This window comes from Cygnus atratus, chromosome 5 (genome assembly GCF_013377495.2).
Source record: "Cygnus atratus isolate AKBS03 ecotype Queensland, Australia chromosome 5, CAtr_DNAZoo_HiC_assembly, whole genome shotgun sequence".
Classification (NCBI taxonomy): domain Eukaryota; kingdom Metazoa; phylum Chordata; class Aves; order Anseriformes; family Anatidae; genus Cygnus; species Cygnus atratus.
In genome coordinates this window covers 35,080,001-35,100,636 of record NC_066366.1, presented here as the reverse complement: position 1 = coordinate 35,100,636, position 20,636 = coordinate 35,080,001, and the positions used below count along the sequence as shown (strand labels likewise).

Genomic DNA, 20,636 nt, shown 5'->3' with positions numbered 1-20,636 from the left:
AGGTAGCAAATAATTTTTATTGTCCTTGTTATCCTACTGCAGTGCTAGTTACTACTCGTGCTTGTTACCCTCCCAAAATAAGCAGACAGAGAGACTGCAAAGTTCATCCAGTGCTTGCTGGAAGAGAAATCAACAGAAGAGTATTTACATAACCTACCAGCACGTGCTCTGATAAAGCTGAGATGCTGGCACCTACTGAGCAGTGACCAAGTATTAAGACATCACTATATAGTTTAATTTCCTAGGAACTGGGGCTCTCTCACATGCATTTTTTTCTTTCTCTACGTCTTCACTTTCAATCATTGTCAAGTCCTCCAATGCTTTGTATTTTGGACAGTCTAGGGAGGATGCTAAGAGCTGATGGAGCAGGATTTGAGACAGCAGTTGCTTTCTGCTCTTGGATTTAGAAAATAAAATAAAATGGACTCACAAGTAAGGAATAAGGAGCATAAATCTAATGCCCAGTGCCATAAAGGCTAAGGCTGCTGGAGTGTCACCAACCTCCCTCCACAAGGTGGCTAAACTGAATAGTGCAAGGTACGCTTTGAGTTTTGCTTGGTTTTAATCTTGTTCTGGTAGCTAAGCTGGAGCAAAGAGAGAAGAGCATCCAGGTGTTTCTGCAATTAACCAGTCTGCCGTTCAGAATGTGCTTTTAGAGAGGAAAGGAGACTGACGGGCAGGTGATTGGACAGACGGACAAGCAGACAGTAGGATGGCATGATCTTTATTTCCTTTAGGAAATCTGGCTGGATATCAGGTCTCTTCAAATAAATAAACAAAAAAATAATGGCAGAATTGTACTGTCTTCATTTATACCTACCATTTTGTAATGGCATTGTTTGTTTATAGTGCTCTAGCAAACATCAAGACATAAACCTATTAAATTACCACAGAGATGAAAAATGCAGATCCAGAAACTAAACAAGGCTGGCAAAAAAATCACAATTCTTCCAGTGACCCATAGAGCCAAAAGCAATGACATCTGCAATAAATGAATGTTTTTCTTGAGGAATGATATTAGTCATTAAAAATCAAGAGTAAACACAATTAATTTGATCTGAAAGAGAGATGAAAGTTGGGAAGGACACTTTCAAGAAGGTTTGGATGGCTTTATTTAGTTCCTTCTTATCTCCTGTGTCAGAAACCCATGTTCATGGGGCTTCACAGGGAAGCTTTCGGTACTCAGCCTGCTGAGGAGGGATTTCAGAAGTTGGAGCAAGGTGGGGAACCCAGCACCTCAGCCGGCCACGGCCTCTCAGCTGGGCACTCAACATTTGCTGACATTGCAACATTAACGTTTGCTTTTTCATTTCCAACACGCTGACACTGCCTTCCCCTTCTCCAGCGTGGGGTGGCCAGCACATGCCTTCAGTCAATATCAGTTGGGAGGGGGGTATAAAACTAGCACAGAAAGCCCAACTTCCACACAATACCCGATGAGGAGAAGCACTAAAACCTACACAGCGCTGACTACGAGGGGAAATACAGGGGGCGTCTACCGCAGGGTGCGGGGGCGGCGGGCGGGAGGGTTTAAAAGGCGCCGCGGGCCGCTCATGGCCGCTCCCCTCACCGCCGCTCCCCTTTCTTCTGCTCCCTGCGCATGCGCGGCCGGGCCGCATGAGGAGACGGCCACCGCCCCCGCCGCCCGGCTCCGCCATGTCGGAGCGGCTCGGCAAGCCCACCTGCCTCATCGTCGCCAGCGCTGCCGCTGCCGGTGAGAGGCCGCCGGGCCCCCTCCTCCTCTTCGTCCGGGGGCTACGCACCCCCTCTCCCCTCCCTGGGCTTCCCAGGCACGCCTGGGGGAAACGAGCGCCTTCCCTTCTGCCCTCCTTCCCCTCCTTGCTGCACCCCAACCCGCAGGGACGCGGTGCTCGCATCCTTATTTCTCCCCGTAGAAGGCTGTGCTTTTGTCTTAAAATAACTCTCTGAAATTCTGGAGAGCTTTTAGGATGAGCAGGGAAACCCAAGTCTTTGCGCCTTGCTAGGTGAAGCGTGCTGGTGTCGTGGATGCTAAAACACAGATGTGCTGTCCTTAAATCGCTGGGCTCCTGTTTTCCAGGTGTGTCAGCCCAGTCCTTCCTTCACTGCTTTACGCTGACCAGCTCTGCTTTTAATCTGCAAGTCGCCACTCCTGGGGTAAGTAAAAATGGGCAGTTGTTGTGATTTCAGCCTGAAACCAATTGATACCTTAATTGACAAGGGAGAAGTACGCTAATTTCTTTTCTTCAAGATGTTTTATTTGCTTACAGATTAAGGTACGATTCTTTTTACTGCTGGTTTCTTAATATTGAACCTGAATGTGAGCATGCCATAGTATGGTTCTGAACTTCTCTGTTCGGTATCCGCTCTTAACAATGAGCGGCCAGATGAGTATTTGAGAATCACTTCAATGGAAAAACTTGAAAACTTAAGGTTTTTGAGAACTGAAGTCTCTCAAAATCCTATATTCTTATCTGTTAAGAAATGTAGCAGAAGTCTGCAGTGATACTAACCACAGTCTTTGAACCATGTTTCCACTAGGGGAAGTCAATTGATTTTGTGGATGTGAATGAGAGCAACATGCGCTGGATACAGGACTTCCGTATGAAGTCGTATGCAAACCCTGCCAAGCTGGAGTCAATTGATGGTAAGGTCTTCGCTGTTGGCTGGTGCCTCATTTCTATTTATGAGGGAAATATGCTTCTTCATGTTAGGTCTTTACAGGATATACAAAAGGCATAAAACCTTGTGTTTTAAAAGGAAGCTGTGGCAAGTACAGTTTATTTTTACTGATCTTACATTGGTAATTCCCTCTTACTATTCTGTAGTATATTACATATTATTAATTTTTGGAGTAAACGTTTTCCTAAAGTAGAAGCTAGCAGACAGTGCTTTTAAGCTTTGCGTAGGTAAGAACATCTCATTAAAAACTTGTGTTCTCTGTTCTAAGAACCACCTCTTCTTCTCTACTCCACATGGATCTTGTAGTTTCCTTAGTTCTTCCAGTTTGTGAAGTTTGAGTGACTTATGTGATGATGTCCTAAATTTGTCAAATCTGAAATGGATTTATGGTCAATTTTTAAATTTGTATTACAGTTAGTTTCTGTTCCTTCTTACTAGGTGCTAGATACCATGCATTGCTGATTCCAAACTGTCCGGGGGCTGTGACTGACCTTGCAAACAGCGGGTACCTGGCTAAGATACTGCAGCATTTCAGCACTGAGGATAGTAAGTGAACATCATTAGATATTTTATTAAATCAAGTAATCCATGCTACCTTGCTATTGTTGCAAGGTAACAGTCTTGCAATGACTTGTTCTGGGGAATTATTTACATAGTAGTTGTAGAGTGTTGCAGCATACCGAACTGGAAGAGCTATTTTAGAAAAATGTTCTCTTCTCTTAAAAAGTACTATCTTTGTGCAAATTATAAAAATAATAACAGTAGCTTTGGAATGTCTTTGTAAGAAGAAGGTTCTCTCCTCAATGATGCAGAAATTGCTCCCTCCAAGTCAGTAGGGCTGAAGGTTCAGGAGTGAGATGTGGGAGGTATCAGAGTAGTCATTAAGGCCCCAGTAGATCAAGGCTTTTGGCTATTTGCAGATTGTTCACAACTTCTCAAATATGCTTTGATTTTTTTTTTCTCTAGAGCCTATCTGTGCGGTTGGACACGGTGTTGCAGCATTATGTTGTGCCACCAATGAGGATAAATCCTGGGTTTTTCAGGGATACAGTCTAACAGGGGTAGGTTGAGCTTTCATCTGACTTGTGTGGGGTCTTTTTCTGTTATGAGGCTCTCTACCTGTCCAGGGGTCTGTGACTTGAGGTGATGGTGCCAATGTTTCTGGTCTTATCCTAGAACTTCCTACACATGTAAGTTACCAGCTTGGTATGCTTAGTTTACGTTCAAGGTGTGGAGAGTTATCATTGGCAAGGGGTCCCAATACCATGCAAAAAGGGATTGTCTCACTTCAGCTGTCACATGTTTTCCTTCCCACTGTTCTATAAACTTGAGTCTATAGGATGCTGGAAATGGCTGCTGCAGCTCTTTGGTTTAATAGCTGAGAGCTCTTAAGAATTACTTTTTTCTGTTACACAAATGCTGGAGGTAGACTTTATTTCTCAAGGTGCTCGTTTGTTTTAATGGGTAGAGAAAGTTTCAGGGGTTGAGGAGGAAGGTGTTTAGCTGTTTCTTAGTTAAAAGCTAGTTTGTACAAAGTATGCAGATGCTGATGCTTTATCTACTGTACTGCCTTATCTCTGACCTTACAGGCCACTTATAGGGCAGTTACACCTGTGCACCAAGGTAATGCAAGCCTATATAGTATTACTTCTAGAGTTGAAAATTTACACCCAAATTAAGTTTATGGGACTCAAAAGCTATCATAGTGTCCTGATGTGCTTGTATTTGGTATTACAGTCTATGATGAAGTTTCTTAAATAAGAGGCATGATGTGGGTTAGCTATAGTTGGCTCTGGAAACTGTAAAATTCAGCTTTTTTCTTCCTGTATAAAATGTCAACCAAATACTTCTAATTCTTCTTCTCTTCATTTAAGCTGTTTCTCATATTCAGCTCCCAGTAATGGAGTAATGTTATTTGGACTCCACAAGTGACACTCTAAATGTTCCAAATGTACATTTCAGTGCTGAACATCTAAGCAGGTCTTGTGCTTTTATGAAGTTAATTGCATGCATGCTGTTCAGTGCCCAGGCCTGCACCCTCTACGTAGTTAAATATCTGATCTATACCACACTCACCTCAGTGCAGATACATGATGTTCTTTTATCCTGTTTTGAATGGCTTATCCACAGGGTAGCTTCCTGAAAACCACTTGTACTAGAAATATTGGCTAGTGGTGTTGCAAAATTGGTACATGCGTAGCTTCAAGGTAAATGATCAGTGCTGCAAGATTAGGTTTTAGTTGAGAGTAAACACGTCTTCAGTTTGAGGACTGAATGTTTGAATATCAGCACCTCTAGACGTTGATGACCTGAAGATCAGGCTTGTCTGCTACTGGGAAAGAAGGTTTCCTAACACTTATATCAAGGTCTTGACTTGTCTCTGGTGTCACTGTATGATGATGCAGGAGTTCTCAGTGTTTTTCCTTGACTCTGTTGGGATGCTTTCTCTTTACTAATACCTCAAAGTGCCTTCAAAATATGGAACAGATATATTTTTGTTTCTGCTTTAAAGCAGTTGGTATGGTTAAGTAAGCAAACTCGATGCTGAGAATATCCAGCTGCAATAGCTTCTTATTTGGGACACTAATCTTGAGATAAATAATCTTGAGATAAAAATTGAATGCTTCCTGATATCAAGATCTAGTGTACTCCAGCAGACTTGCTGTGTGGGATGATGCATTACAGCTCTGCAGCAGTGTTTCAAGATCTCTTTTTTAAATTAGTTTGCAATTCTGTCTGTTCTGTGGATGCAAGGTGTTTTCTTTTCCTATAATGATGATAACATTGAATTCAATTCCTATGGTGGCCAGTATCTTATATCACCTTATACTTTCTAGCTCAGAATATTTTAAAGCAGCTCAAACTAGTAGTTTGGAAATTGAATCAAGTGGAATTTAAAAAGTGCAAGTTGCAAAGTATGATGCTGTGTTAGTTCTTGGAAAGCTTCACAACTGAGGGGAGAGAGAGAATCATAGACATGACATCTTAGAGATGTTGCTTAGCTATTCTAGTTAAATAAGAGTGTTTAAATTATCAAATGTATACAGTGCAGGTCTCTTTGATGGCTTGAATTCAGGAACCCTTCAGCTGATCTGCAAAAAATGAGTTGTCACTTTCTTTTTCTCACATGGGAATCTTCAGTGTGCTCCCTATAGAAAGTCTGTAGAAGCTGTCTGTGGTCATCTAGTTTTCTGCTTTGTTTCTGTTGCATTTTCTATGTACAGCTGGGAGGATGGTAGTGGAAACAGAAAAAATGACAGTTTTGCCTGGCTTATTTTCTATAAAAGCAAGAATTATTTATTTTTGATCTTTTTCAGCCCTCTGTGTATGAACTAATAAGGCAGCCTAATTTTGCCAGTTTATCCATTATTGTGGAAGACTTTGTGAAAGATTCTGGAGCTACATTTAGCGGTACGTCACCCCCATTGTCCAGCACTTCATTTCATGGTCACGTGCTGGAAAGTTAATGTCTGTATACCCATTTTACACAGGTGAACAGGACTTTGGTGTGATATTTAATCTTGCATTCTCATTTCAGATATAACTGAATACCCTAGTGGATTTGAAAAGATGAATAAGTGCCGTGAAATACTGCATAGTGGATAAATAGGGCAGTGCAGTAGAGCATGTTATCTATGTGGCTGTCCATACATACTTTTTTAACCTATGATAAGCGTGAGGTAGCTTATCCTGCTGTGAAGACAGAACACATACTGCAGGGGAGAGTGTCTGCAGGAGAGTTTCCACTGATCTGCAGCTACACAGCCCATACCTGCAGGGAGACGTCTGTATGAAGGCAGTGTGCTGCAGCTGCTTCCTGGCTACACAGCAGGGAGCATGTGCTGCGGTGGGAGAGGTTAAGTCATAGAGTCTGGCTCTTTTAAGCAAATCTGTCTTATTGAAAGCCAGAGGCAGTATACTGAATACTTCTGGTTATTCTGATCAGTTGTCCTCTAGCTTTGAATAAAATACTTGATGGTGAATCTGGTTTTGTAGGTTTTTTCATTACTACTAATTTTATTAGTAGTAAAAATGTAGAAGTTTACCTTTCAAACTGCAAAACACAAAGTTCTGTACTGCGTGAGAGGAAAGATCCATTTAAACATGTCCCTTCTTTCTCTAGAGTATTTCTGGATGTGCAGGGAAACATGTAATTTCCCTTTACAAGCTGCTGTCTTTCAGTACTGAAGAGCTATGGGGAGAATTAAAGAACAGAACCATTTACAGCATTTACAACCATTATTTGGTTTGCAGCTGTTTAGTCTCCTATTCTGCTAGTTTTTTGAGTATGCACTTAAAGTTAATGAGATGTCTATGGTATTTAAGTCAGCCTTTATTTAACAGAATAATGCCAGCCATTGAACTGATACAATTTGAAGTGGCTAGATTAGATATTACATATGTGGTGTAGAACCAGGATCCTAATGCTGCATATCTATTTTTCCACTGACAAGAAAAAAGACGTGCCACACTTGTCAAATTGATGTATACTTTTTGCTTAATCCTCTTCTGTCCATGCTGCCATCAGACTGTGTGTGCTTAAAATGACATCTTTATGCTTTTTGAATAAGCTGCTGCTGCCTCCTTCTGCGTAATTGGTTCAGTACTACCTAGTTTAAAAGTTGGTGTTTCAGTGGTATGTTATGTCGTGTATTTGGCTGAAGAGGCGTTGACAAATGAAGCAAAAGAAGCATGTGTGGTTTGAAGGGACTTTGCTGTATTTAGGTCGGTAAGAGGCTGGGAGGGGCGGAGGAGAAAGTGAATTGGTTATTACTGACAAAATAAGGGTTCTGTCTGGAATGAAGTAACCTAAAAGTACTGCTTGGAGTACTGAACAATTAACACATCAGAATTATAATTGACCATAAAGTGTTTTCCTGAAGGTTCTCTGTAGCATCATGATCACAGCTTTGATGTCTTGCATAAGAAGAGTTTATACAAGGCAATTAGAACTTAAGTTTTCTCTAAGGCTTGTGTTAGGAAGATCTCTTGATATATGCTATTTACCCATCTGGTGTTATTTGAATTAAGGGACCAGTGTTGCTGTCTTACCACTAGAAAGTCCTCTGAAATTCAGGACTGGGGGCTTGATGTTGTCTGTCTGTTGGGATTATAGTTCAGCACGTCTGTCACCCAGGAAATCCTGGTCTTGTGCATTAGAGTTCTATGAGATGAAATACTGAAACTGAAATAGTGTCCACTAACATAATGCTTGTTGTTTTTCTCCTCTTGTATGTAGCCAGCAAGCCAGATGCTGTACATGTTGTGCTGGACAGGCACCTTGTGACAGGACAGAATGAGAATTCCACTCTTCCAGCGGTCCAGAATCTTCTTATGCTTTGCAATGTCAGGTGAGGCCATATGGGAAATGAGAACAAGACCAGGTAGTGTCAAAGCATCCTTTGCTTTCAGCAATCTTGTCCCCTAGACAATTCTTTTTCTCTGGCTGCTGACGTGCATGTTGTCTTTGCTTGATCTGTCTGTTCAGTCTAAGTCTTTTTTGGTAAAAAAGCATTTGTGAGTATTTAAAAAGTTAAAAATGAGTTGGGAAGTACACAGCTATCCATCGAGGCTGGTAGCGTAAAACAGAGTAGGCTTTGCTAAATATTTCTGTTAAGAGAAACATCTGTGTTTTGTTTTCGCAAGTTAGCATTTAGTCAGCTGTATTGTAGGATTCCGGAAATGAACAGATTTCTATTCTTTGGTAAGAGCTTGGCTGTTTGACTGTCTTTCATCTTCTCAGAAGAACACTTAATAACCACAAAAATATTCTTTCCTTCAGGTGAAAGGGTGTTAGAAGCCCCTTCCTGGCTGTGGACTAACAAGTCATGTCATGTTTGGATGTTTCATTCAGCAAGAAATGAAAGAGCAGGTCTCTTTTCACACAGAATGGATGAAGAGCCAGCAGGCTAAAGGATTTTCTTGCCTGTTAACTGGATAAAACATGTCTTTAAATTTCTATCCTGGACTATAAAGCCACTGACATTGAAGTGGCAATGTCAGGTTTTGCACACACTGAATGGATGAAGGTTGTGAATAAGAAAACTTGGAAGTGCATCACACTTCAGAAGCAATTATGAAACCATCTTGCATTTGTGTTACTACATCTTTTTATTGCTTCTCTCTAGACCCTTAACTTAAAGTTGTGGGAAACTATCTTTTAAAAAAAAAAGATCCGTGGCCATGAGTATGATTTGGTGAAGCTGAAGACCCTTCTCGAGGCTGGCATTATACTGATCATTAGTAATTCTACTCCAAAGAGCACTTGAACATTAGGGAATCATCTGGCATTTGTGGTTCAAATATAAAAGTCTACATCTAGTGCTTCAGTGAAATGCAATTTCATGTGTTCTTACCTTTCTGTTGCTAGGTCACAGTTACTGTCCGAACTTTAAATATCTGTGATGTTCATGTATCCTTAGAATGGAATGCAAAATGTATAGCTAAACTGAATAAAGCAGAGTCATTTGTTTGAAGACATTTTGCTGTAGTGCTACTGTTGGCATGACGTGTCCTTGTTTTGTTGCCTTGTATGTTCACATTAATGGGCTTGTTTAAAATGTCATCTCAGCTTGATTTTTTAAATGGTCTTCTGTTAGCTGTTCTGCTTTGTGGCGTGTTACATTTTTTGTTCTTTTCAATGGTTGAAATATTTCTCTCTGGCAAGTACATTGCAGTTGTTGCTGGAATTTTATGGACAAAGGAAAAAGTGTAGTAGATAATATGGATCACATCTTGTGAGCAACAAACAGATCAAATCTGGCTTTCTTTCTGAGCGGCAGGTGTGACTTGAAGTTGAGCATGGAAAGGAACATGCATAAGAATATTTGTAGATCTGGTAGCTTAAATCTTTGTTTCTGACAAGCCTTCTCAGGGATTTAACCTCTGTCACCACCAGGACATAATTTCCATCTGGATTTCCAGTGGGCTGTGTGGTGAAATGATGTGGAAAACTTTTTTGTATTTGTATTGCAGAAGTATTTGCAATGTTCAAGGTAAATTTACCTTGAACATTGCCAAAGCTACAGCAAGGAGACCTTGTCCCCAGATATTTTATTTAAATAAGTGAAGCTCCCCAACATAGATTGCCTGAGCTTCTGTGTAGGGAGCTTAACAGGGGCTGGAGTCAGGTTTTCAGGATCCTAGAGGAGGTAGGGTGCAACTTCTGTCGCTCCTAAGATGAGAGCTTTGCCCCTCTTCATCTAGCCCCTGACTGCAGCTGCAAAGAAAATCTTTCCAGGAGAAACTGAGAAGCTACATGTCTCTGGTACCTTTCAGACTGCTTCCATGCACCTTTGCCAAAATCATTACACCTTTCATTGCTTACCTGTAAAAATGGAATACTGGTGACTACCATCTGTCCTGACTACCCTGTGTCCTGTTTTCTTAATAAAATTTCTGTCCAGTCTCATCAAGAAGCTGCCAGGTGAAGAAGCAGTGTTCAGACCACTGCAGGCTCTGATCAATTCCATTGTATCGTTCTTTCCTAGCAGCCAGGACCTGTTGAAATTGCCTTGTTTGTGCCAATATCAGGAAGTACACTGAAGTACAAAGTACATTGCCTTTAGATTTTTGCAATGCTTCCTTCTTGCCATGCGAGAACATATGGAAGAGGTGGTGTCTATTTTCATTCTTCTACATGTGCATCTCCTCAATCTAAATGGTCCCTGGTGTTGAAGCTGCCTTCTGAAAAAGAGGAAGAATTGCATGATCCAAGTGCAATCCAGCAGAAAGTGGCTGGAGAGGGGATGTGTGTACTCCTGTGTCTACAGTTTTCTAAGGGGGGATGGTGAGGAAGGAAGGATACTGGCTGCATGGATGTGGCTCAGCTTCTACCAAAACAGAATGATTTTGATAAAAACACCCCTGTCATGTGGGTGGTGGGATAGCATAGTCATCTTCTGCGATTTCATTGAGAAATGGTGAACAATTAGCAGCAATGATTGTATGAGAACGTAAACAAATGATGTGACCAATTTTAGCCAAGGATTGGAAAAAATTATTTTTTTTGCTGTGTTTAACAGTGGCATGGCCTCACCATAAACAGTGTGTGTGCTTCTGGGCTCCACAATGTAAAAAAAAGATGTTAAGGTCCTTGAAAGTGTGCAGAGGAGGGCAACAAAGCTGGTAATAGGGCCAGAAGGCATGACCTCTGAGGACATTTGAATCCTCCAGTCTGCAGAAAAGGAGGCTCAGAGGAGACCTCATTGCTCTCTGCAGCTTTCTGAGGAGTGGAGGTGGAGAGGGAGGTGCTGGTCAGGATGGATATGAAGCAAAATTTCTTTACTGTGAGAGTGGTCAAATACTGGAACAGGCTTCCTAGAGAGGCGTAATTCCTGTCAGCGTTCAAGAGGCTCTTGGATGATGCCCTCAATAATATGCTTTAAGTTTTGGGTAGTCCTGAAGAGGTCAGGTGGTTGGCATAGGATGATCTTTGTAGGTCCCTTCCAACTGAGCTTTTTTTTTTTTTTTCTAAAGATGGGGGAAAGATGGAATTGAAGTAGAAAATGTGTAGCTGTTTAATGTCACGCTAGACATGAACGGTGGAAAGGACTGCCTGGGATGTTGCAGCCTCCCACAAGGTGGTGGTGCTGCTCCACACAAACCTTCACATTCCTCCTCTGCCACCAGCAAGCTCCATCCCCAAACACCAAGTACAAAAATGTTACTTTCCTCTTGTCAGTTCCCAGTCTGTGTACCTGGGCTGGGCAAGTGGCATACAGCTGAAAGAGAGGCAAAAAGCTGCGACGCTACCCAGCACTACGCTAGCATGAAATGCATGTTAATGCTGGATTATACATTAATCTATATGCAGCAAGCTGTACCTGTGGCTCTCTACTAATTTATAACCAGAGGGTCTGCTGCCCCATGCTCCTTCCTTTCTTAGGAGGATGAGGGTGGCATAGTTACAAATCCTTCTTGTCATGAAAGCCTCAATAGTTGTCATCTTCCGGTGCCTCGTTCATTAATGCTACCCTCCATGCTTTCCTTGCTAGGACTTATCCCCACGTGGAACAGGCTGTTGCTAAACACTTTTTCTCCATTTTTCTCCACCTTGCCTTTTTTCTTTATGTAAAGCCAAGGGCCAACTCCAAATTGTATCCAATTCTTTCAAGTTGCTCATGTCTAATCTTGGTCAATTGAGTAAGATTTAAACAGCTGTGCTGCCACCTAAGGTGAGTCTGAGGAGCTCCTTCGGTCTGCTTGTGGGTTTGCTCTGGCCCCTTGATCTCCTAGATCAAACTCCAGCAAAACTGGAGCCATGTATCCCTGAGAATGAGGGAACAGGGCTTGTGCTGCGAGGGCGCTGCAGAGATGAGGCTGAATTTCTTCCTTGTGCACAACATCCCCGGTCATCAGTGCAACGGGATGCCAGGCTGAGCATCAGGCTGCAACTGGGTGGTGCAGTTTGTAGCAAGGCAAGTGTCCCCTCTGCTTTCTAGAAATGCTACATCTCCTAAGGCAATTTTGTCAGGAGGGTGCTGCGATTGTGTGAACTTTCCAAGACAAGTCACAGACCCTTTGCAGGTACTCTGCATGATCCAAACGCATCTGATCCCAGACTATAAGTTAGACCCCAGGGGTAAAGCAAAACCAAAATTGTACAGGTTAGATCATAAGCTTTGTTCCATTATGCTGATATCAAAACTGAGCAGCAGGGCCTGCCGTGGCCCTTGACAGCCCTCACCCTGACTGGTGCAGTGGCCACACAGAACACAGAAGCCTGGCGGGGTCACCTGCAGGCCCTGCTGCTCAGTTTTGATTTCAGAAGAAATGCAGGTCTTCTGATCCCAAAGGAGCAGTCCTCCACTGCCTTTTCCACCGGGAAGAAAAGCACAAAGGTGTTCTCTTTGCTCTGTAGAGCTTCCTCAGCAGCTACTGGCCGTGTTTGGAGGCAGGATGCTGAGCTAAATGGACCTGCAGTCAGACCATTCCGGCTTTTCTTAAGGAGTTGGACTCGATCCTTATGGGTCCCTCCCAACTCAGGATATTCTATGATTCTATGAGTGTTAGAGATGTATATCTGTTAGACTATTTTGAAGCCTCTTGTTCATAACTAATAATGTTAGTAACACGGAGTTTTCTATTTCAGCTACTTTAATAAATAAACTTCCCAGGATCCTGTAGCTGGCCTATTAAAGGGCTGATTTTTTCCCCCACAGCCTTGGCAGTATTTCCTTATATAAAAGCAGGCTTCTGTGTTTTTTTGCTTTTATGCACAGCTTTTCTCCTCTTGCTTGTAGGCCTGAGATTGTCAATTGATGTGACACGCAAACCAAATGTACTTGGGGATGCATTTGCCTGTTAGAGTGAACTGCAGAGGAACAGAGGAGTGTTAGCCTCCCTCCGTTCTGCTCCTGAGGCATTGTATGGGTGAATCTCCTGCATCTAAGGCCTGGCCATCGATACTTTCCTTGGGAAATCCTCAGCTATCAGTTCCATGGGGTATGTCCCTTCTGAGCCCATCCCATCGTATGTTACAGCACAGCTTTTCTGGACCAGAAGGAAGACGGAGCAGAAGCACCGGCCTGGCCTCTAGGTGTCAGCTGGGAAATCATGAAAGTTTGCAGACCCTGCCTCGCAGAGAGAAGCTTTCATGGTAACAGATGATTTCACCTGCTAATGAAGGCACGCAATACAGATAAAGCAAATTCATGAGCTATATGTAATTAATTTTATGAAAAATATACAAACAGAGAATGAAAGGAGAAACAAAAGTAAGAAGAATACTTTTTGTTTGTTTGTTTGTTTTTGAGACTATCATTAGTGTTACCTAAGGAGAAATTGTCAGGAGGAAAAACCTACTCAGTGTACCTCAGTTTCAAGATGAATTTGGGTATCCCTGGGGGAGCCTCTGCATGTACGTTGGTCTAAGCAGAAAGAGTTGTGCAGCCAAATCTCTGTTCTATCATTTTCTACTATAAAAGTAGCCAAATCCATATAAAAATATTGGATAGGATAATATTGTAAGGTAAAAAATCATACTCTAAGGCTCCTCAGAGCTCAGTAGTGTCTTCTTGCATTTTGCCCTTTAAGTTGCTGCTTCAGCTGGCTTGTACCTCCAAAGCTTCCTGATCCTTTTACTTCCACATGGCTAAAGTGAAGCTAAATCGTGCTGAGCATGGAAAGTCTTTTTTTTTAATCCAAGAAGATGCAAAATCACTGAAATTAAATTTTATATTTTCTTTTTATACTAACAAATATTTTTAAAGGCTGCAGAAAAAGCTGGGAGACAAAATGTTATATTTGATCCCAAACAAAAGGAATTTTGGATTTTTAATTCCATTTAGCCTGCTTATAGTAAGCCCCAAATTTATTTTCTCATGGTTTTTATTATTTTATGTGATTTTTTTCAATTCTGTGAGCAAATCAGAAATCATTCACTTGCCAGCTGTATTCTGTGCTCCGAAGCTAAAATGTCTGCACAGTCTGTTACACAAAATTTCCTTTTTACTGGGGTCTTTTTTTTTTTTTAATTATATTTCTACCATTTATTTCCCTGCCTAAGAACTACAGTGAAAATAAAAGCTTAAAATGCCCATTTAGATCCCTTGCTTAGGTACTTGCCTGAGCAAAGCCTGCTGCTGTTGGAGGCTCTGTAACTTTAACAAATGCTTTTCTCTTGCAGCAATGATCCAGGACTCAGGATCTCTATGCACAGACACTTTCAGTATCCCACTGCATGAGCCAGACCCGCATGTATAGGGAGTTACAGCACTGTTTTCCTCTCAGAGTTCGGGAATGAAGGACAGAAAGTACAGCTTTGTCCAGCTTGGCATGCCATCAGACTTGTGGGGCATATTTGCATTCTCCCTGCAGTTGCAGGAGGTGTCCATAAATGCAGATGTGGATTTGCCCAAGGATAACCTCTGCACCATCACTGCATTATTGGCGTGGTTGATTGTCTTGTCCCTCCTCGAGACAAGCCCAGCCCAGAGAAATGCCTATTTGTTTGAAGCATGGGGTCTCTCTCCCTGACCATCTCCCAGGGAAAACTACAACCTTACGTGTATGTGGAGTTTGTGGTGCTCTGTCACTTGGACTAAAAGCACTTGGAGGAGGGCACAGTGCAAAATTTTGTCAGGCAGAAGACTGATCTCAGCCCTTTGTGCTGACTCTTCTGGTGTGGGGTTGGGGAAGCCCAGGTGAAGTCCATCATCTGGGGAACACTGGTAATTGGGCTCAGGTGTAGAGCGGGTTTTTAAGGGAGCCTTCACTGCCCTAAAGGTTTGCAAAGGCTTTGGGGAAGTTTTGGGTTATGTGTCTGGGAAGTGTCACTGGTTCTGGGTCAGTTTAATAAAGTTTAATAATTTTTAATTCAAGTTTTAAAGTATGCATATTGGTTTTTGGGATTTGTCCCGTTTTTTGTCCATGCCGGCTGTGTCTGGAGGGTGAGTTTCAGCATTTCTAGGCTTGTTGTTATGACTGTGATAGCTAAAAGCTTTTCCGAGAGACATCAACCCTCAGTTTCTTAATCTAATGAGGTTATAGAGACCTAGGCAGTTGCTAGAAGGAGTTTGTAAACTGGGTTCAGATGTGACCATGGGAGAGATGAATGAAACCTGAAAAAGATTGTGAGGGCAAGGGTGCTCTGTGTGCACATTTTTCCTGCCTTCTCTTCCCCTGCTACTGCAATTACTGTCTTTTGAGCAATTGTAAGTGCCTGAATACTGATGCTGGCCCTGGGCAGCTCTCCCTCAGCTGCACAAGGTTCCATGTCCTGTGGCTCTGCTGGTAGTGTGAGGGCACAGGGCACTTGCCTCGCCCAGGAGGAAGAAGGGGTATTTCTTGCAGAAAGTGGAACCAAGTTCCTCCTCAAGCATGTAGAGACACCTTGCAGTGTCCCTATCATGGCCCCAGGCACTCAAGTTGTATGTAGGAGGGCAGTTCTGGAGAACTTTGGGGGGAAAAAGCAGCAGTTAGAGTAGGGCAACATGTGCTCCTTTCCCTCTGCAGTTTGTAATTTTTATAAATCCTTTCTTTCCTGAACTCATGCTTATGGTTTCTGTGTGTCTTGAGGTGAGATTAGCCTATAGACTAAACAAAGCTGGAAGAAGGATGTGAAGATCTTGAACTGGTTTAGGGTGGAGGGTTGAATATATGTTTTTGGTCTTAAAATAATTGTTTGTGGTCTTCTAGTTATGGCTTGATGTGAGTTAAGTGCAAGGGGGGTGGCATGCTATTAATTATCTGTGGTTGTTTTTTTGTTTGTTTGTTTTTTTTTCCCCTTCCCCTCCCAAGAGCTGTGTTGCTTTGGTTGGGAAATGAGGAGTGGGTGTTTCCACAATTAAGTTATTGAGAAATTTAACAAAACTCCAGAAACAGGTGAAAGGGGCTATTGTGAAACAATCTGAGCTACCTACAGAAAGTGCTGCGCTTCTGTTTTGTGCTTTATCTTCCAGCTTTGCATAGGCTACTGCTCTAGACGTTTCAGACCCTGTCTTTTAAACTCAGGTTGAACCAGGCTGAGGGACTTATCCAGGTTTTTTGCAAAATGTGTTTTACCTCCAGGCTGTGAAGTCACGTACAAGGCCCACTGGGCTAGAGGATAACTTTACAAAATCTGTTTCCTTGGGTTCTGCCCCGTGCTTTTATGTGAAGGCAAACACAGTCTCATCTGTGTCTGAGCTTGGAGATGTCTGATCTTGCTGCTTCTGGATGTGTGTTAATGGGGTCCTATGACCTGAGCTGCATTTTAAAGGGTAGTAATATTTTTTTTTCCTTGAGTAACACTCTCAGGTGTGTGTGTGTGGGGAAATTACTGTTACTGTTCTTCTCTTTAGTCTGAGGGTGATGAGATGGGAGCTCAGAGAAGCTGTGGATGCCCCATCCCTGGAAGTGCTCAAGGCCAGGCTGGATGAGGCTTTGGGTAACCTGGTGTGGTGGGAGGTGACCCTGCCACAGACGGTCTAGTAGTTAGACTAGATGATCCTTAAAGGTCACTTACATCCCAAAAGATGCTATGATTCATGATTACTACTGTTAAGACCTCATTTGTGGTTTGGAACTGGAAGATAGCCAAACTCAGCTGCTTGATCTTATTATGAATGTTTCCAGTCCTGATCTGGCTGTTCTTGCTGCAGCTCAGAGGAGCAGGCAGTTGTTTTGGGTTTCAGCAGAAATTGCCCACCCTGCTGTTGAGGGGCAGCAGGGAACCAACCTACAGCTTTACATGTAGTGCAGAGATCTGTAAATGTTTCTTTCCTTATTGTGTGGCTGAAGTAAATTCATGTTTTTTAAAGGAATAGGAAGAAATGTTTCCTTATGACAAATGGGAAGCAGGGAAGGAGATAATAGATGATTCCCCCCCGCCTCCCATGCCTCACTCTGCCTAGGAAATGGTTTGAAGTTGGGAAATAATTTGGTTCAGTAGTCTGACAAAGAGTACTGGACACAGATGTGATCTGAACTGGGAGGAGGAGTGGGGAAGAAAGGGAGTGTTGGTGTAGTTAGGAGCTGATTTCTAGCAACTGGTGTAAAGGTAAAGCCCTTCCTGTTCCCTCAGTAAATCTTCAAAAAGTAATCAATTTTATCTCTAATTTCCCTGTAGCTTGAGAAGCAGTCCTGGCAGAGAGCAAAAGCCCTCTGTGGGAGCTGAGAGCCCAGCAGCTTGCAGTTTTACTGCTGAGTGCAATGCAGCATCTTGTCCCTAGCTAATTGCTGCCCTAAAACTGCTTCCTTGCTCAGAGCTGGTGTGCTGGGGATTTGAGTGTCCGTGATAGTGGCTTGAACCAACCTGCTGCCAGGAAATGCCTGGGGCTGTATACTAGTGATTAGCACTCAATTTGATTTCAGTCCTGAGAGAGGAAATCTGTTTATGGGAGGAATGTTCTGTACGCCTTCATGAGGTGCCTTCTGGAATCAATTTTCTGGAGTCTGCTGCTGATGTTACCTTATCTGATTGCTTTCAATAATGACTGTCAGCGAGAGCTGGCAGCTCTGGTGCTCATTGTCCTACACCAAGAAGTGCACAGAAGCATGTGTTAGTGCACCAGTACCCACCTGCCGTGGTTTCACCACTATGCCTGCAATACCTGCTGGGCTGAGCAGCTGGAACAGGGAGGTGAGCTGTTGTTTTTTTTTTTCCTCCTGTTTCAGATGATGCAGGGTTATTCAGCTTTCCTTTTAGCCCTGCTTCATAATTTTATTCAGGGAAATGTCCATGGTTGACTTTAAACCTCAACTCGACATCCTCTTTTTTTTTTTTTTTTTTTTTCCATAAAAGCTCTGCTCTGGCATTCCCTAAAGTCATTAATGACAATGACTTAAACCATATTTCAAATCTGTGGTGTGAAACATCAACACATGAAGCAGAACATCTACGAAAAGCAGCTAAAGTATAAACTGGTTAAAGAAATAGCCAACAAAACATCCATCAGGATCACTACGTGTGCCTTTAGACAGACACTGATGAGGCCAAGCCTGCCTGAGAACCCCTGCACCTCACGTGCCCTGTCACTGCTGTCCTCCACGGAATTATTTGTGGAGATTCCTTTAGGAGAGCAGCACAATATTAATATTTTTTGGATTGCTGTCACTGTTGTTTCTCATTTCCTTGGGTTTTCCAGCAGTTGAAACCTTGGAGGACCTGGGATCCTGTAGGTTTATCAAGGGACAGCACGTCCCGTGGCTTCCTCAGAGGCAGAACTTTGCTGTGCTGTGAGCATATCTCATGTATCATGTCCCTTATATGTTTGGGAGAGCTGGTATGGGGGAAGTGTAAGCTCAGCTCAATCCATTTCATGGCTCTAGGTGTGGGCAGCTGAGGCACTGATGACTGTGTCTCTGCATGACCCCAGGTAAGGGACTGGTAGACCCAGAGCCACTGGAAGATCTCCCCCAGTAGAGAGGAAATCTGAGTTCTGTTGCCACATAAAGTACAGAGGCAACGAGGGGTTTTGCTGGATTGTCGTAGCCCTGTCTCAGTGATGAACTTTATCCCACTTATATCAATTTGCTTGGCTCCTGGTGGATAGGCTGCAGGTAATGTTCCAGTGGTGCCTGAGGCCGGCTCTGTGTGTGTGGTGGAACCTTGGCTCTTGTTCTTCCCCGCATCAGGGATGCTGCCTGCCATCATCCTTCTGTTTTTTTATTTATGTTTTGGCATAGATCTTGATTTATATATATATATTTTTTTTAATTGTAGAATCTTTCAGGGACAGGATAGACCCATGTACCTTATGTGTTTTATTAGTTTATGGTACATGAATGTGCAGGAAGAAATCTTCAGGATCAACTGTAAAATGTGCCTTTCCTTATGTAGAGAGCAGTAAGCAGCTCTGAGTGGGTAAGTCTCATCCCAAAGGATGCTCAGCCACCTGATCCACAAGCTTGTCGGAAGTTTAATTGGCTTCCAAAAAGCACTTGAGCTGAAGACTGCATTTAACAATAAGTTAATAAATGCAATAAGTGTGCTCTCCTGCTATTGCTAAGGCCCATTCTTTATTTGCTGTGAGTCCTGGTCTGAGGGTCTGGGATCACTTGAAAAATTTAATGATGCTTTCTGTCTCATGTCTAAGAGCTGTATGACAGGGTAATAACCAGCGATCCCATGTGCTGTCTGACTGCCTGTGGTCTCAGTTTGAAGGGCTGACAGCTTAAATAGTCTAATAAAGGTTTGGAAAGCCAGCACTCCTGCTGTCTTAGAGACAAGGAAATGGGACAAGGAGGTAGCCAGCTCTTCCTGTCAAGTCACTCAGGGAGGCTATGGCAGAGCCAGGAATTTCATCCAAATCTCCCAGTTATCTGACCTGCTAAATCAGACACCCCTTCCAAGGGAATTTTGGAGCTGGAGGGAGACTTCTGCCGAGGCTGGTGTAGTAGAGCAGTGACTGAGATGCTGTTCTCTGCTTTGAGGCTCCCATTTAAGCTGCTTCAGGGCTACCTCAGAAGCAACAGAGGCAAAAGCAGCCTCTTGCTTCAAATCAAAGCTTGGGCAACAGCACTGAAAGCTGTGCCTTACCTCAGGTGGGAAATCTTCCAAATCTAAGTAGAAGAGCTTGGGGAGTGGTTACTTTTCCCATGGCATAGAACTGTTGCACTGGTTTCTGTTTCTGGCACTGGGAGCCTGGAAGTGCAGTTCATAGCCCTGCAAATCCCATCTTCGGTAATGGAATAGTGAGAAGCAATCCTTCAGTAATATAAAAATACCTGACAATGGCATGAGAAGAATTAATGTGATGCTCCCTAACAGCAGGAACACTGTCCACTTCTGGGAACCTTTATCTGTCTGGAGAGGGGAAATCTGCTCTTGGTGATGCAGCTGAGAGATGTATTCACAATTACTTGCTGGCAGAGGGCAGGGAAAGCATCACGTTGGTGTTGAGGTTGTACCAGCACAGCAGCATGGAGCCTTCCAGGTGGTATGTTGGTCCTAATTCTGACCGTGCTGCTTTCCATGGCGTAGTTTGGAAATGTGATGTACAGCCTGCACACCCATGGGGAGGCTTTTGCCTTTCAGAGACCTCGCCGATGTTGGTGAGCGATCTGTAGGGTGCTGTGATGAGCCACTGGAAAGGTTCCTCTCTGCTTTCCCAGCTTTTTCCCTGTGTAAGCATCCGCTCTCCCCTGAGCTGTTTCCTGGCTGCTTGTAGCAGCGTGTGACCACCAGGCTGCTGGAGAACATCTGGAACCTGCTGTGAAAGCTGAGATGACAAATGCAAGTCCTGTGTGGTTTATGTTTATGCACACTTCTTGCTGATGGTCCAGCCCTTGTGGAAACACAGCTATGTCTGATGAGTCTGGAGCGTCTGTTAGCTCACTGAGCCTGAGCATTAGGATTTGTTAGCTGCCGACCAAATCAAAGCTTACTGGGCAAAATGGCAGGGCTTTACTGGGACCAGTGGATCTGTTCATCCAACGCTGGAGCAGATCCTCACCTAGTGAGTCTCACTGCCTATAATGCACTTCAAGTTTCTGCTTTTCTGGAGTAAGGAAGCCTCAGCATCTCAATGTGTTGCAGTGCAGGAAGTCTC

The 20,636-nt window shown here is 43.2% G+C and overlaps 1 protein-coding gene across 1 annotated transcript; it reads left to right on the top strand.

The window, feature by feature from the left end:
- Positions 1-1,583: 1,583 nt before the first annotated feature.
- On the top strand, positions 1,584-9,141 carry GATD1 (glutamine amidotransferase class 1 domain containing 1). The gene is made up of 8 exons (XM_035539856.2): positions 1,584-1,714; positions 2,060-2,136; positions 2,521-2,626; positions 3,100-3,207; positions 3,628-3,722; positions 5,979-6,072; positions 7,901-8,012; positions 8,444-9,141. The coding sequence occupies exons 1-8, from the start codon at positions 1,618-1,620 to the stop codon at positions 8,445-8,447; spliced, it is 693 nt and encodes a 230-aa protein (XP_035395749.1). The 5' UTR covers positions 1,584-1,617; the 3' UTR covers positions 8,448-9,141.
- The last annotated feature ends 11,495 nt before the right edge of the window (positions 9,142-20,636 follow it).

What these genes read in the sequence shown, in the direction of transcription:
- GATD1 (XM_035539856.2), top strand. Translation starts at nt 1,618, where the DNA reads ATGAGGAGACGGCCACCGCCCCCGCCGCCCGGCTCCGCCATGTCGGAG. An exon ending in CAAGCTGGAGTCAATTGATG is followed by an intron (nt 2,627 to 3,099) that starts GTAAGGTCTTCG and finishes CCTTCTTACTAG; the next exon opens with GTGCTAGATACCATGCATTG. An exon ending in GCATTTCAGCACTGAGGATA is followed by an intron (nt 3,208 to 3,627) that starts GTAAGTGAACAT and finishes TTTTTTCTCTAG; the next exon opens with AGCCTATCTGTGCGGTTGGA.